At 41.8% G+C, this 16,275-nt stretch overlaps 1 protein-coding gene across 1 annotated transcript in view; it reads left to right on the forward strand.

Annotated features, from left to right (window-relative positions):
- Nucleotides 1-16,275, forward strand: part of LOC139210505 (calcium-activated potassium channel subunit alpha-1a) — a 129,800-nt gene that overhangs the window by 31,564 nt on the left and 81,961 nt on the right. The window contains exon 2 of the mRNA XM_070840507.1: nt 611-775. Coding sequence (XP_070696608.1) covers nt 611-775 — 165 coding nt within the window. The remainder of the gene's footprint in view (nt 1-610; nt 776-16,275) is intronic.

Consider the following 16,275-nt stretch of genomic DNA (forward strand, 5'->3'; position numbering starts at 1 on the left):
GGAAGCTGAGTGCTTTCGTGTGTCAAATCAGGAATGAGTGAATGGCTGGAGAAGAACAGCTGCATGCAGTGACTGTGCCAAGCAAGGCATGTCAATGAACTGCCATGCAACTCTGCTCACTCAGTCGGACAAGGAATGTTGAAGGGCCTGCGTGAAAACAACAGTCTTACTCTCACAACCCAGAGGAAAAATTAACTTAAAGAGCCGTATGTGAAAAATGGCAAGAGTGACTACACGTACATTCTGTCCTTATCTAACACACATGCACTCAAACTCAATCAGACACATATTCAGCATATAACAGATGGATGCCATCATGGCTGCAATGGCAGTCGTTTTTTTTTTTTTTGCCTTTAGAGGTTGTAGCTCATCATGAATGTGGATGTTTGAGCTCAGGAACATGGAAGCCTCAATCTTCCACCTAACAGGATATTGTTTTACAGTAGGGGCTGGTATGAGTACTTTTGTTGTTTGTTGATTATATTCAACAAACTTTGGTGTAATTCAAGTTTGTGCCTTTTAATTTTCCCCACGCATATTTTTCTTATCCCTACAGCAAGTCACATTCCTGTTTTTATCGGAATTACAGATTAGAATGTCTTTCTTTCAGGAGGCTCAGAAGGTGAACAACCCCGCCAACAATCAGGCAGCAGACAGACCAAAGGGTGCCGATGAGAAGGAGGAGGCCCCAGCCAGTGAGGTGGGATGGATGACTTCAGTCAAAGACTGGGCCGGTGTCATGATCTCCGCTCAGACGCTCACAGGCAGAGTTCTGGTAGGTTTTCCCTCTTCTAGTGGATACAAATGTCTCAAAGCCCAATTCCAAACTCAAATCCGTTAGCACTTGTTTTGACACGAATCATTTGCCAAACTCACGATTAGATAAATGCAGCAGACATAACTCAGACAAACCGACTGCAACTGGTTTTCACACCCAAGTTGGCTTCCAGATTAATCCACTGTATAATCAGTGCCATGTACACATTTACTCACCTGTTCTATACAGGTCCCACTGGAGACATACTGCAGGCCAATTAATTTGATCCCCAGTGATGCTGGCGGATGCACAGTCCTTGCTGAATCTCAGCTGGGTATTTGGTTGGCACTGTCCAGCCTTCTTTCTGCTGCAATGGCCTATGTGTGGCACACTGTAATTCACTCTGCTTACCTCTGCCAGCTGAACCGAAGAGTGTGTGTGTGTGTGTGTGTGTGTGTGTGTGTGTATTTGTGTGAGTGGGTGTGCATGCACATGCACATGCTTGTGTGTGTGAGGGGAAGATTTATTTGTCAAGTACGAGAGGTAGCATATGTGGTGTTGTGTGTGTGCAGTAGGTAAGAGGCTGTCACTGTGGCTTTTCTCTTAGTATGAATTACAGTCCCTCTCCCCTGCTGAACCTTCTTTCTTTAGCTTCATCCCTCACTCTGCCCCCAGAATCTCTCCTGCACTCTACAAATCTAGATGTATGTGCAGTGGTCTAACTCATACATATGGCATATGTTTTCATATTTCAGCAGATTCACAGTTAATTCTGTCAACTGATGGTCACAAAGAAACTTGTCTTGGCAATAGAATCAGCTGCTGTGTACAGTGTCTAGTCTATAATAAATATATATAGTATATGAATAAAAAAAGCATTCTGCGGACGCAATTTGGGATGAATTTGCGATGCATCATTTATAATATCTTTGCATCAGTAAAATCCAAATTATTATTTCTGCCAGCATTCGGTGATGTGTGTTGTGTGTACCTGTATTTGTCTGTCTGTCTGTCCACAGCGTAAAAACTCACATCCATTGAAAAGGTCAGTCTCATTTTGAACTGGATCGTCTGCAGATTAATTCTATACCCAATATGTTATGATATACTAACCTCAAGCACGATACGAGATGAATAAATCCCTGTGTCTGTTATCTACACCGCCATGTTGACTGTAGGGGAAACCCGGAATAGTTGGAACACTTTTTACGTATTTCTCATGCATTATTTATGTTAGACTATTTTAAAAAGCATCAAATTAAAGGTTAAGGTCTCAGCCATACATAAATATGTTTTAATGTACACTAATGTTTTATAAATTTAGGTGATTCGTGCATGTTGTGCATTTGAGCTAATCAGTCCCATCAGAATACTCCCAATAATAGTTGGCTTTTTTCTTTTACATTTAAATGTACTTCTCTTTTACATTTTTTTTTTTTTGCACTACAAAGGATTTGTGAAAAGGCCTGTTTGTGAAAGGGCCAAGTGTTTTTTTAGAGGTTCAGAAGGAAATAGTGTAAATGAGATGCTTACTGAGTTGCAGTACTGGAGAAACAAACATGTGAAATAAAAATGTCACTTTTTTGTTAATTTATCATCTGCTGTTTGTTTAAGTAGAACCAACAAAATAAAATTCTGCTTTTTGTGTCATATTCAATGTATAGCATTGTAATCTTTTGCATCACATCGAACTGTATCACTTTGAATTGCATTATGTTGAATCAAATGGTGTCAAATCACTCTGCGTCACGATAGAGATGAATTGTACCTCATTGGTTGTTGCTCCATATGTATCTTTAATGTATCAGATTGTTGGCAATGCATCAAGATGCGTATCCCATCAGCGTCAGTGAAGGAGGTGCACATCCCTATTATACATACAGTACATACACTTTTATAGGCTGTATACAAATATGACTCAGTTTGAGGTTGTGAACATTTGATTCATTCTCAGAAGCGTCTCCTCTGTCCATTATTAAAATCAAAAACTGCCTTTTCATCAGCAGCATTTCTTATGCGCTCCTCCTCTCAGCTTAGCAAGATGTCTGCCGCTTAGGTCCACGGAGCAGCAGACTGTTCAACCATTCAGCATTTCCATGCTGGACAGTATGCATTAGAGTGAAATGACCCTGCCAACAGCTTTTCTTTTCTTTATCAGTTTTATGATTTTCTCACAGAGATAAAATATTGAGTTTCTCTGCATCAGTTACTTTTTTTTTTTAGCAGTTTTTTCAGTTTGGAAAACTGAACTGCAGAGGAAAAACTGCTGAGAAATTTAGGCTGTGATTTGTGCCTGAATATGTAAAAGGCATCTTCAGGCACAAATCACAGCCTAAATTTCATCAGAGTGTGTACACCAGTGTGTTTGTCTTGAATAGACATCCACTGTGCGTTTGTGGACTGAATGAAGCAGCTGCAGGAGTCGGGAGCAAGATGGATCCAAACTAAAATACTAACACTGCCATTGTTAATGTTTGCTGGAATATGACAGTTTCTTCACGCCTGGTGAGAATAGCTTGGTGTTGAGAGAGATTCGGGCCTTTCATGGTGAAGAAGATGAAGAATCCTGAAGGGAGCTGTCAATTACTAAATGAGCCTCTCTTTCATCACTTCCACACTCACACAGCTCCTCTGGCATGGACACAGCTCCCTCTCACTTTCATCTTCTGCTCTGACTGAGCGCTTCCAATCTGCCTTACATGTATGTATGTGTGTGTGTGTGTGTGTGTGTGTGTGTGTAAGAGAGAGACAGTCACATGAACAGAGAGACAAATGAAGAGTGAAACAGAGCATTGCATGGCTGTGAGAGTTGATGAGAAATAAGGCACTGGTTGCTTTAAACGGTTTTCTATGCATAGAGGTATGCCGGCGCATCACCTACTGTGATTTGTGCCACTTCTGGTGGGGCTGATAATTCTTCCCAGCAGGCTGTGTTTGCTTACATGCTCAGTCTAATGATATGTAGCACAATATGTACTGATGAGCGCTCTGTGTAGGTGAATGAGTATCTCTTCATGTGGGTGGAATGTGTACATTTGTGGATGTGTGTGTGTATACACATATACAGTGCATGCATGGCAGGCTGTACGCTGCTGTGTATATATATATATGTGTGTGTGTGTGTGTGTGCGTGTGGGTGGATGATTTTGTGGGACTCTTGCTCTCCCATCAGTGCTTCACTGCAAATCAAAATTGCTGTGAGTATCCGTGTATCCGTGTACATAAAACCTAGCTGGTAACCATAGCAACTGCTGTGTAGTGGCGCTCAGTCATCTGACATTAGGGGGGTGTCTGCCTGGGTAGAGTAGAGCAGAACACACACACACACACACACACACACAGGTAGGATTTAAGCTTGATGCAGACTCCATTCTATCCAGGTGGACGAGCCAACGCCAAAGCAGATTGAGACAGATAGGCTGTGGTAGGGAGACAGGCAGAGCCCTCCATCCCCGTTCATTTGTTTGCCTTGATGACTTAACTGCTAGTGAAAGATCAAGTATACCCCCAGGCTTATTGAATTACCAGACAAATCTAAATCCACCCATGGCAGGAGCTTGGCCCAGGAGTCCCCATATTGTTTCCCCATGCTGGGCCGAATTACCGGCATGCAAAGAACAAGGCCTGTTTTGTTATTGGTGTCTAATTTGACTTTGCCAAACTACTTTGCTTTAATTAGAAAGGAATTAAATGAACACATACCCACCGATGCTGCACAACCGTTAAGACCATACGCGTGTTGCTTCAGAATCATTCCCGTCATTCGTGGCCCATTGCAGAGCCATAGGCTGCCAGAGCAGAAAGCTATTATAGCTCATGGCATCGTTTAGAACATGTAATAACAGTAAACAATGAGCAGCAGGTGTACACAGGCACTTTGTGTGTGCTTGTGAGAATTTATGTGTACAACCATATGTGATTTCAAGAGACAAAGGTGCTGATAATTCGTTGTTTCCTCAGACTGGTCGTATGTCAAAGTCCCTTGTCATTGTGTGATAATAGTCTCTGTGTGTTACATGCATGAGCCCCTCCCAACCTCCATCACACACACACACACACAGGGCCATATATCCAATTTCGATTAGGCTCCGTGTCACCTTATGTGCCTTATAAAATACCGGGGGGAATGATTGATGCTAGCATGCGCCAGTGTTGCTCCTCTGTGTGGATCTTTGGCTTTTTGTATCACCTTTACAATATCACCTTATCAAATATTTATCACCTCATTCACACATGATCTGCCCCCAGTGTAGTTTTCAGTTGACACTCAGCTCACGGTCAAAGGGAAACATGAGGGATAATGAACTTAAATATAATCGAACATGATCCTCTGCTGGTAATGCAGTCATCAAAAAATAGAGAAGAATAAAACCGCACATAAAGTCACAACAACCCGTTATAAATATTTTAAATGGCTTCGAAAGAAATGTTGATTGACGGGCAAACAAAAGTTTAACTGTGGGGACTAATGCAGAGCAGGAAGCAACTAAGCGACTAAGTGCCAGCTGCAGATTAAGGAGGAAGTGTCTCTGTGAGCCCCACGAGACAGCTGTCCACACAAAGGCACTGCATGTGGAACATAGGTGAAAGCCAGTGCACCTCTGGCCCGACAGTGGATGGCTCGTCAGTCTCTTGACAACCATATCACCCTAGTTGCTTTGTAGAGAGACCTCATTAAGCACTCAAGGGTACAGTGTCCGTGAAAATGACTAGCTGGACAGCTGGAAATATGAATAGGAGGAATTCTTGTGCTGCATTACCTCAACATCTCATCTAATTGATTTTGCTACAGTAACGATGTATGTAATCCCATAATGTCCAACAAAAACAGCAAGGATTATAACCTAGGAATATGTATTCGCCCTATCTCTCTGTGCAGTAGATTTTCACGGCATGGTGGGTCCAGAAATAGGTCAGCCCTGCCATCTTTCTTAATGGGATCTTGGGTGGCAACCAGGGACCATCTGTTCACATGGCCCGCTCCCTAAACCCTATGGTCATCCCTCTGCCTACCCATCCACCCACACACTGCATGGCACTCTGCATATTAACCCCTGTCATCCGCAAATACAACACATCTGTCTCTCTTTGCGGTAGAGTGACAGCACAAGCATTCTAACTGCAATTGTATCAAATCCAGTACGCTTCACTTTTTCAGAAACAGATTTTGTAGTTCAGAATCTGACCATGAGCACACTCTTTTTTTTTAATGATTTTTCGTTTGTACACCTTTTGCCTGTGATTACTCCTCTCTTATCTTATTTCCCCCATTCTCCATACCTTGTGTGTGGAAACATTTGCTTAGAGTGTGTGTGAGTGTCTTGGCAGGAAACAAGGTGAGATTGTGCAAAGTGTGTAAGGACACCGTGGGTATGTTCCATTGTGTTTCCATGTGTCCCGAAACATCCTGTTGTGGAGAAAATAAGTGTGAATGTGTTCTCTTGCACCCTCTGTGACTGCCTTCCTGCCTGCATGGAGAACAGCTGTCATTCACAGTGCTCTACTTTTCAGTACTTTTCACGTTAATGCATTGTGTGTATACGTACATTTTTGCACTGACAGTCCCTTTTGGCTTGCATAAGCATATTTGTGTTTTTACAGCAGCTGTTCGGTACTGCCAGAGATCGTTTGCATCCACGGGTCTATTCGTGAACGTACATGTGTGCGTCTGATTCGTGTTTGCCTGAGTAGATACAGTACGTTTCTCCATGCAGCGTGTGTGTGCCTGTGCATGTGTAGGTGTTTACATGTGCATGTATGAGTGTGTTAATGCACGTCTTTGTGCGTCTGTTTGGGCTGGCTAATTACGCTTTCCTGTTGAGTATGTGGAACTAATTTATTGCTGTCAGTAAACTCCTCAGCATGGATTCAGCTGTCAACACAGCACCATATCCTGCATCGGGCTCCTTCGTGACAATCACCTCACCCCAGGCAGCACACGTCTCCTTGTATGCATTCAGTAGAACAAGGTATCTCGCCCATTATATGCCATGCTAACCCTAACCCTGCAGAATGAGGATTTTACTGCATGATGTTTTATCCCCCCATGGGGAGCTGCATGTGTTATAATTAGGAATCTGTACAACAAACACATATACAACTACACCCTAAACTAGACCTAACTATATGGTTAAAATCATTATCGCAATATTAATGATGCTACTTTTATATATATATCGCTATCAATAATAACAGTTTGGTCATCATTCATTTGAACAACAGAAATCTGTTAAAAGATAACAACATATGATCAAATTGTCACTATATGATTCAGCTAAAAGTCAATAAATAACAATATTGATCAAGATCAACAGTGTCTTTTTAGGAAAGCGCCTGTCATGTTGATGTGACAAAAGAAACAATCAATAGCTGCAGTGACCATCTATCCATGAATCCTCATGCATCCTTCACAACCCAATTTCTCTGTGAATCAGCCGCAGTGGACACAGACAAATCTATCAATGTTTCACCTCTCTGTTCAGTATTCGATGACATGACGCATTACGCCAGTAACGTGTGCCCTCTGTAATGAAACTCAATTTCTGAGCCATTTTTCTTCTACTCCCTTAACTCAAACTCTTTGCCCTCCAGAACTGCAGGCTGTCCCCATGCCTCCCTCCCATTTTTCCCAATTGTTGAGTTTAGCTAGCTGTGCTGCTCATTCATTTTGTAGTATGCCGTAATTTATCAGTTACGTCGATTGCAATCCAATTGGCATTGACTTAAATCCTCAGAATGGTGATGAATGGCTGTTTATGCTGGAGGGACCACAGGGGACAAACACTGCAGCAGAGAAAGTGAAATGGAGGGAGCAGAAGGAGGGAGATGGGTGTGGTGAAGCCAAAGTCTCCTATACACGACTATACATACATGAATAAAATAATCCATAACCAGGCACTTTCAGGATGAGGCGTTAGCTGCAATGTTTTGTAGACAGCATAAATTATTCCTATGGAAATATGAAATAAAACTATTGGACTAGAGAGAAGATGGGTTAGTTACAGTAAGTGAGCGATGGGTGTGGCTCTCCATATAAATATTTTAGTCCGTATGTGGTTTTTAGCCACACTGGCGGTAACGCTTGAAGGATAGCAATGCTGGTCGATCGGTCCACCGTTTAAGTCCAAGCAGAAATATTCCAACAACTATTGGATGGGTTGTCATGATGTTTCATACAGAAATTTGTGATCCCTAGAAGATTAATCTTAATAACTCACCAACTCCACCAACTTGTCATCTGTTGGCTGTAGAACTGCCTTAAAATTCAGCATAGACATTCACATAGTCCACAGGAAGAATTGTAATAACTTCTCTTGTAGCATCATCATTGAGTCAGAATTTAAATGTTCCAAATACTTTGGTTTTGGTGAAATTCCTGCGAAGGTAATGACATTCACGGCCTTTTACAGACATTCAACCTCCGTTATATGCTTGCTAACATGCTAAACTAAAATTGGGAACATGTTAAGACACAATATCTGCTGAAGCCTGATTGCCATTTGGAGCGTAATAGCAGGCTGAGGTGGGCATTTAGTAGAGTTAGAACAGTCTTAGAGCACGTCGGCTCTTTTACTTTTTTTAAATTTTATTTCAATTCTAATGGTTAAAACAAAGTAGAAAAACACTTGTGTTAAAGAAAGTAAGGCACGTTTAGAATTCCTATGGCTGAGTACTGAAAATTATGATATTTTATTAGGCAGATATTTTGTATTATGTTAAGTGTAAGAATGCTGTGAGTAGCCTGCAATGTTTGTAAACCGTTTTATGCGATGATAAATGTTTGTTTATATGTTGGTTATACGGTTCCAGTTTTTGATTTAGTGCTGCATGTCACTGCATTTAGTTGTGGGTTCAGAATACATTCTCATACCATGGCCACAGGTCAGCTGTGTGACGGCAGTCCTGCTGGCTTGGTTTTTCTGGGCCGTTGCCACATATGAAACATAAGTCGTGCACGAAGCGGTGGAGGAGTGTAGCAGGAGGAGAAGGAGGAGGGGATGAGAGGAAAAGCAGGATGTCATAGGAGGAAAGAAGAGCAACAGGGAGCCCTGCCATCACGCTGCCTCGTTTCAGCTGGTAGAAATTCACACAGCTCTTTCTCACTTAGCAAGCAGACATAGTGCTGCATATCTGAGCATGCATATATAAATACACGCATGGTGTGCTGTATTTTATTATCCAGAAAACATTCCATTTCAAATTCTGTCAAGTAAGAGTTGAGGAAGGGTGCGGCGTGTGTGAAACAGCTAGAGTTACAGTTAGAGTTCCTAAACTGTTCGATAAACCAGAGAATAAAAATTCAATAAGGAAGTTATCAGGGCTGAACATGGTAGTTAGTATCACCTAATGGATAACACTATTCCCACCATAGTTTAGTTATAGCTATTGAATTTCCTCCTTTTGTCCGTTTAATTGATCAGCATTGCACTTCTTTTAAATTTGTAGCACACGAGGGAGAGTTTTATAGCTGTGAAATGGTTGGTCCTTACTCCTGAGGGATGTTCCCCGCAGCCCGTCATAACTCTGAGCTGTTCTGCGAAATGACTCATCATTGCTTCTCCTCTCGTTTCCCCATCTATTACCCCATCCATTTGCCACCTGGGCCTTTGTTGCTAAAGAGCCAATGACCTACACCCGTCTTCTGTTGCTGCAGCCCGTGTGCCCTTTGTCTGTTCCACCCTCCCTCAGACTCTCTCCCGAAAAGGTCAAGAGAGCAGACACAGGAGTGATGTTTCACTTAGCTGGCTACCCTGCCTTCTCTTTATTAGATCAAAGTCACCTGTGACTTACAAGGCAATGTGTCTGAGACTTTGTGGAGACAGCACATGACATGCTCATTTGTTTCCTTTAGACTGGGCCCAGAGGAAAGACTCAGCAGATTCATTCTAAAAATATATCCACAAAGCACAACTTGCTCCTGTAGCTGAAATGAAATCTAATGAAATAAAAGGTTAAAGTGTTGTATTTCCAGATTTGTTTCACATAGCTCTGGTGGCATTGCTCTTGTGTGCTGTGTGTTGTAAGGAAATCCAAAATCACTTAGCTTATTACAACCAGTTCATGGTAGCTTTTAAACAAGTAGTGTGCGCTATTAGTTAATTAAATTGTTGCCTGTCTTGAGTCTCAGTTAGTGATTGAAGTAATGATATTCTGTTTACTTTTTACAATATCATTATTTATGCTCCACTGAAACCTCAGGCTGAGGACTGACAGGGTAGTCAGAAATGAGATTACATTCAGAGTCACAAGCGCATTAGACTGCAGGCTACAGACAGACAGACAGACAGACAGACAGAGGCACACGATCACAGCCCAAACTGTCCACGGGCAAATAGGCAAACGGATAAGCAGATAATTGCGTACAGACAGATAGAAACCTAAGTAGGCAGTCACAGAGGATCCAGACATTCTCATGTTTGTCATTTGGAGCCCCCTGTCACCTCCAAGACAGCACTCTCACCATCTCATCTTTGTCACGGCTGCCTGTTATGGTCTTGGGGAGGAGCGATGAGTGACTCAGTGCCTGTGGGATGACGCACACCTAATGGATCAGAACTTGCAGCATCACATTGATCTAACCGCATGCAACACCATTGTCACTACCAGGCACATTTCTTAAAGTTTTTTCTAAAAGTGGGATCAGGGACAGAGGACATTAACAAGATTAGCAAGACATGAAAATTTCATTTGGTTGCAATACCATTGATTAAATAAGTATTTCATTTTATTTTCCTACTGCTACAGAAGTGCATTTATGTGGAGCAAGAAGGATAAGCTCAGTTTTATTATTTATTGTTTCGAGTGCTACTACTCTACAATGCTGTCTGCAAAATAGTTACCAGTATGTTATGTCTCAGCACCCTTGCCTGCTCTGCTGTCAGTCAAATTTATACAGTGGTTGACATATAATTTGTAGTTAAAAGCCAAAGGAACAATTCTGACATATCCCCGAAGACCTTTTATTCCCCTCTGACGTGACTTTTGACTGCAAAAAGTGAAGACCAGTTTTGATTTCAGTTGGAGCCTCCTTCGTACAAGCAACAGATAAATCAGTCTCTGCTACTGAATGATGGTAAACTGACCTGGAGGTTGCTGCAGGAAGAAACTGAATACCTCCCAGCTCCACACCGTAGGTGTTGCTCTCTAACTCACTTTGTGCTGCAAAATCCCTGGAGTGGGCTAAGCATTAAGAGAATCTCCCAGAGGGGACTGATGAAGTATCAGATTATTAACATTCAACATTTTCTTGGTGCAGGCTTTAAATGCTGCATGTCAGTTGCTCTGTGAAGAAGGAACTGCCTCCTCTTCTCAGTCTGTCTCACCATCTATACATCAGCAGGTCTGAGTCACACAGAGAGATGGTGTGGGAGTGAAAGGATCATTGGATATGGGGCTGACTGCATCCCTACCTCTGCTTTATAGGTGGACAGGTTATTATTGCAGCAACATCAGCGGTGGAAGATATATTATATCGTTATACTCCTCCTGAAACCTACCTAAGAGGCAACAAAAAGCAACTGTCACATAATGTTTTTTATTGGTGGGAAACACCTACTGTGCTGTGCAGAGCCTCAGAGGTAAATGATTGAGTGCCACATTCTGTGTGTAGGCATTGCGGTATTATATGCCTCATCTTTCAATCTTTTTTTTTGACCGTGCGATGACTCCTTGTGACAGCATCAGACCGGCTCGTAGATATAGTCTCAGGTTCGTCTGAATATTCTGTTGTCACTCGTGTCATGTTTGCGCTTCTAATTGCTTTATCAGAGGAGTCAGTGGGGACCATCTGCTAAGCCAGGTTTCAGATCCGTTTACCCCCACTGGGATTCTGTTTCCTGGGATGGGACGGCCACACAGTGTCCCTAAAACACATCACCTCCACGAGTCCGCCCCTCACTGCTCATAGTTTCCATGAGATCATTAGGGGATGATTGCAGGTGATGTAAGAGGCACAGGAAAGACGGGAGGGAGAAAAATTGTCGTGCGAGAGGGCAGGTGAAAGTGAGATATGGAGGGAAAGCGAATGAGAAAAAATAAATGCGAGAGGAAAATTTACACTGGGATTATAGATTATTGCTGCATACAGTTTGAGCCGCTAAAATGCAAATTTGCAGCTGTTTCTATTTCAATACACTTGATTTGGTTCAATCATCTTTTTTTTTCTTTTTTCTGGATGCCAAATGTTTTTAGGCACTCTTTTAGGCTTTGCAATGCAAATATTGTAACAAAGTCAAGTCTTGCTCGTGAGTAAATCAAAGAAGTAGAGGCATTGTTACTGAGGCTGTCTCATATTAGGAACCATGGCCAGGCGCTAACTAAATGGTTTGTAGGTCTGTCTCTGCCCCCGGCCCTAAATTTCATCAGTATTGACTTCAAAGCCTCAATGCATCAAAGACGGACCGGAAGCAGGACGACTTTTGTTCACTTTTTTCTCCTCCTCTCCTCTCCTCTCCTCTCCTCTCCTCTCCTAATTTCTTATCAGTACATCCTGCCTGCAAGGACACAGCAGTATTTGACTGCATGCACACAAGCATGTGCTTGCATGAGTAATGTGTCCTGTATGTAGGCTGTATGAGTGCTTGGGTTTTCATTGTGATTATTACATGATATGCACGTGGCTGCTCTTCAGGTTGGGGTCAGGCACAGTCAAAGTGAAGGTGGGGACAAATTATCCTTAAGGTTAAATCAATACTATTAAATAAAAACACCATGTTTTGTAAACAGTTCCAAACAAGCTGAGAATGCCGCTCCTATAGTTGCGTGACATGTTTAGCTCTTGAAACTGCTCCCATGCACGAGTGTGACATCCCTTCACACTTTCCAAGAAATGGATAATTTCTACACTGAGGCGACAATTATTTAAATTAAAAATGACACATCTGTTTTTATCCATTTGCTTGTGTGTTTAGTGAAATTATCACGTTGATAGATCAACTGTAAACCAGAAGCTGGGGAGAGTTCTATCATGGGGCTGCTTAGACGAAACAAGGAAAGCATAAAACTCTCTCAGACAGAGGGGCTAAAAAGCCTGACCATCCCAGCCTCTGAAGACTGAATGATGTCTTGGTTTTGTGATCCCCTTTTATTACTTTGCTGCAGCTGAATGTGTCTCTCAGGCACACTGCATTCACAGTTATTCCCACAAGTGGCATATCACCGTGGCAACATCACATCTCCTGTTCACAGGAATGAGCTTTGTGCCCTCTGTCTGTCTTGTTTCTCTCTCTCTCCACCATCTTTGGGTACTTCCGTATCCACTTTTTCAATGTGCTTGGGGGGCCATTTCACTCAAATTGTACATTACAGTAGTTTTGCTTATGTTTTGGGGTGGCGGCAGATATCTCAAGTAAAACCACCATCTGAATAATATGAGTCAGTCATTTAAGCAACATTCAAGTGACAAGGCCCTCCAGTGGTATTAGGAATCATGACTCTTGTCAGACAGGATCATTATTTCAGAGTGAAGGTCCTGGTCTCCTCTGAAAGGTGACTCTTCGGAGTTTATCATCATAAAAATCAGAATCAGTCTAAGCTATAATGAACTGATTAACATATGTGCACAAATGACCTAAAATGTAAGGTATGTTGCTCACTCATTGTTATTATTACCTTTTGCAGAATTCTGTCTGTATAAATCATTTTAAGATCCCAGTATCACTGCAGCAACAAGCAGAACCAAAAACAAAAATATGATATAGTATTCATAAACACAATAAATAATGTAACACTCTACCCAAACCCCATTTGAAGTCGGTAATGATGCAGGTGGATATGAGTGTATACAGCAACTTTATGTGACACTTTCAATCATGCAGGATCATGCAGGAGTGTGTGTCTGATAGTAAACCTCTAAAATCTTCAATATCTCGGGGGAACCGACTGTCTTCCCGGCAGCAGGCAGCTGAACTTTTCACTGACGACTGTGTTGGAAATTGAATATTGATACAAACGTCAGTGCTGGTCAACAATCAGTCAAACCAGCAGGCCATCATCAGGGGAAAGGTGAGAGGTGGAACTAATAGACACTGAGGAGGAGTTTGGCTTCTTAATAAGGCTCCGGGCTCCGTGAGAAACCACACGTAAGGTTTATTGACATGGACTCTTGTGCATTGTGGGTACGAATAAAATAATGAATTGAATAATAATGCATCCATCCATTGTCTATACTGCTTATCCCTAAGGGTTGCAGGGGTGGGGTGGGCTGGAGCCAATCCCAGCTGCCATTGGGCGAGAGGCGGGTTACACCAATTATTTATTTTATATTATATTTTGTTTTATTTTACTTGTGATTATGGTAAAAAAAAACAAAGCCATTAGGGACATAGATGTTCAACATGTAACATATTTAAAATTGACTCTCTGTTCCTGAGAGAGTAAAGTCCTCTCTCTGTCTGTGGTGCATAAACTATCTTTTTGTTAAGGAGACTATTCATTTTCTACTGAATGAATAACTGTATGACTTAAGTGGAATTAATAATATATACCCCAAAAGACAAAGGAACAGAAACCATTAGCAAATTACCCTTCTGTTACTCTCGACTGCCATATCTTAAAATTACAAAAGCATACTGAGGGGCCCAGTAAGTGGTAGCCTTGTGAAATTGAATATAAAATATGCTGACTTTCTTTTCAATATTATATTAGAGACTTCACCTCCTCACTGTCAAGTATGGGCTTGTTGGGCGAAAGCAACTGCTGTCAGTGTCTACTGTGACCTTCATCCCTTCTGCTGACGGGTGAAGGTATTATGGGTATGTTAAGGTCATTCATGGCAGGTTACAGGCATCAGCCCATCCTATTGACCGAGCCAGACAGCTGTGTGTAGGACTTGATCTAATGTGGCAGAGAGCAAACAGAGGAGAGATACAGATGCTACTTTACACATAGCCTGCCAACAAACACAGACTGCTAATACAGCTTTTCCTTCTCTTCCGATCCTCTTTCACCTTGCTGCAAGCGAGCTTTCTACCTTATCAGACCCACTACATTGTAAGCGAGCGAAAGTGTGCTTTGACGCCAATGATAAACTTCTCATTAACCTTCAGGAAATTAAACGAAACCCTGATTTAATTAGATAAAGATCATGTCACCGCTGCGTCTCCTCCGAGATGAAACCCATGCGCCTGTGGGGGGATCTCGTGGTGATGTGAGGGTGGCTGGGAAGAGAAAACACGACGTGGTGCAGCTATATTGTTTTACCATTCAGATGGTCGTCAATCCATTTGCTGTATTAGGAGGGAAGGTGAAGTTTTTAATTTCATATTTGGCAGGGCTTGGCTGTTTCTCGGGCAGCCAAATCCACTATGACATCTTTTGGAGAAGGCTGAAGGGTTCTGCTGAATTCTGCAATATGCATCAGACAAAGTAATTGCTCTGCATGCATTGTAATAGAAATGACACTGGTGTGATAAAGTTTTGATATTATTAACTATGGCAGGGATGATTTATGCAATGATTAAAGGCACATAATGGAACTGTGTGGCAGTAACCAGTGCATGGACAACACTGCAGTGATCTGAATACGTTATGACCTGCAGACCAGATGGAGAATAAGCCACTTAATAAGACAACCTTTTAGTATTCACACGACAAACGTGCTTTCTTTCTTGTAATCTCTATCAAACACTGCATCTACTATTGAACTACATTATGCAGCCACTCTGTCTGTGTTTGAATAAAACAGCTGTGAAGGCATGAATCAATACTAGCATGGGTGGAGGTGGCAAGTCTCAGCGCTCCTTGACTGCTCCTCATGAAACCAGGAAAATTCCCTGCAGATTTGTGACTTCATTCATGGGTTCGTTTGTGAACAAACACCTGAGACGAGCAGCCTCACTCAGTGTTATATTGTCAGGCTGAAAGGATTCCCCGCATGGCAGAAAGTATGAGGAGAGGTCTTGTGAGATCAAGTATTTTCTTTTTATTGTAGCTTAATGGAGTACACGGAGGGGAAGAATAAAACAAAATTTCATACTCAGGCCAGCAGAGGTGCATGAAGTACCAGTATGGGACTTACTAACTGTAATTATAAATTATTAGCAACTGCCTTACAGATATTGCCACACACAAATGTAACCTAAGTCAATTAAAGGTTTTTTTTTATTACATATTTCTGAAGGATTTTATTTTTCATTTTTAATTCACCTTTTCATGGTTCAGTGGTAATATTTGATGACCAGTGGGACATTTGTCTGTTCCCAAATTTATTGTTGCCGCCAAAAATAAGTTAAGCATTTCTCACATAGTCATACATCTGTTACTATTACCTGTCATTTCTGCTTGTAGCCCGCTCAACTGCCTGATTGTGTTATAATGAATCAGAATAGACACCACCTTGGACATGGTCGTTGCTAACTTGGCAACATTGTGCAAGATTTAGTGAGTTTTCAGATCCACTGTTGATATAATATCTGCAGAGTGTCCAGTGACAAATCTAACAACCAGTGGAAATGCTGTCAACGTTTGGCTCAGAAACACTTGACACCATATTGGTATGGCTGATTTACAGAAAAAAGATT

This window comes from Pempheris klunzingeri, chromosome 12 (assembly GCF_042242105.1).
Source record: "Pempheris klunzingeri isolate RE-2024b chromosome 12, fPemKlu1.hap1, whole genome shotgun sequence".
NCBI classification, from domain to species: Eukaryota; Metazoa; Chordata; class Actinopteri; order Acropomatiformes; family Pempheridae; genus Pempheris; species Pempheris klunzingeri.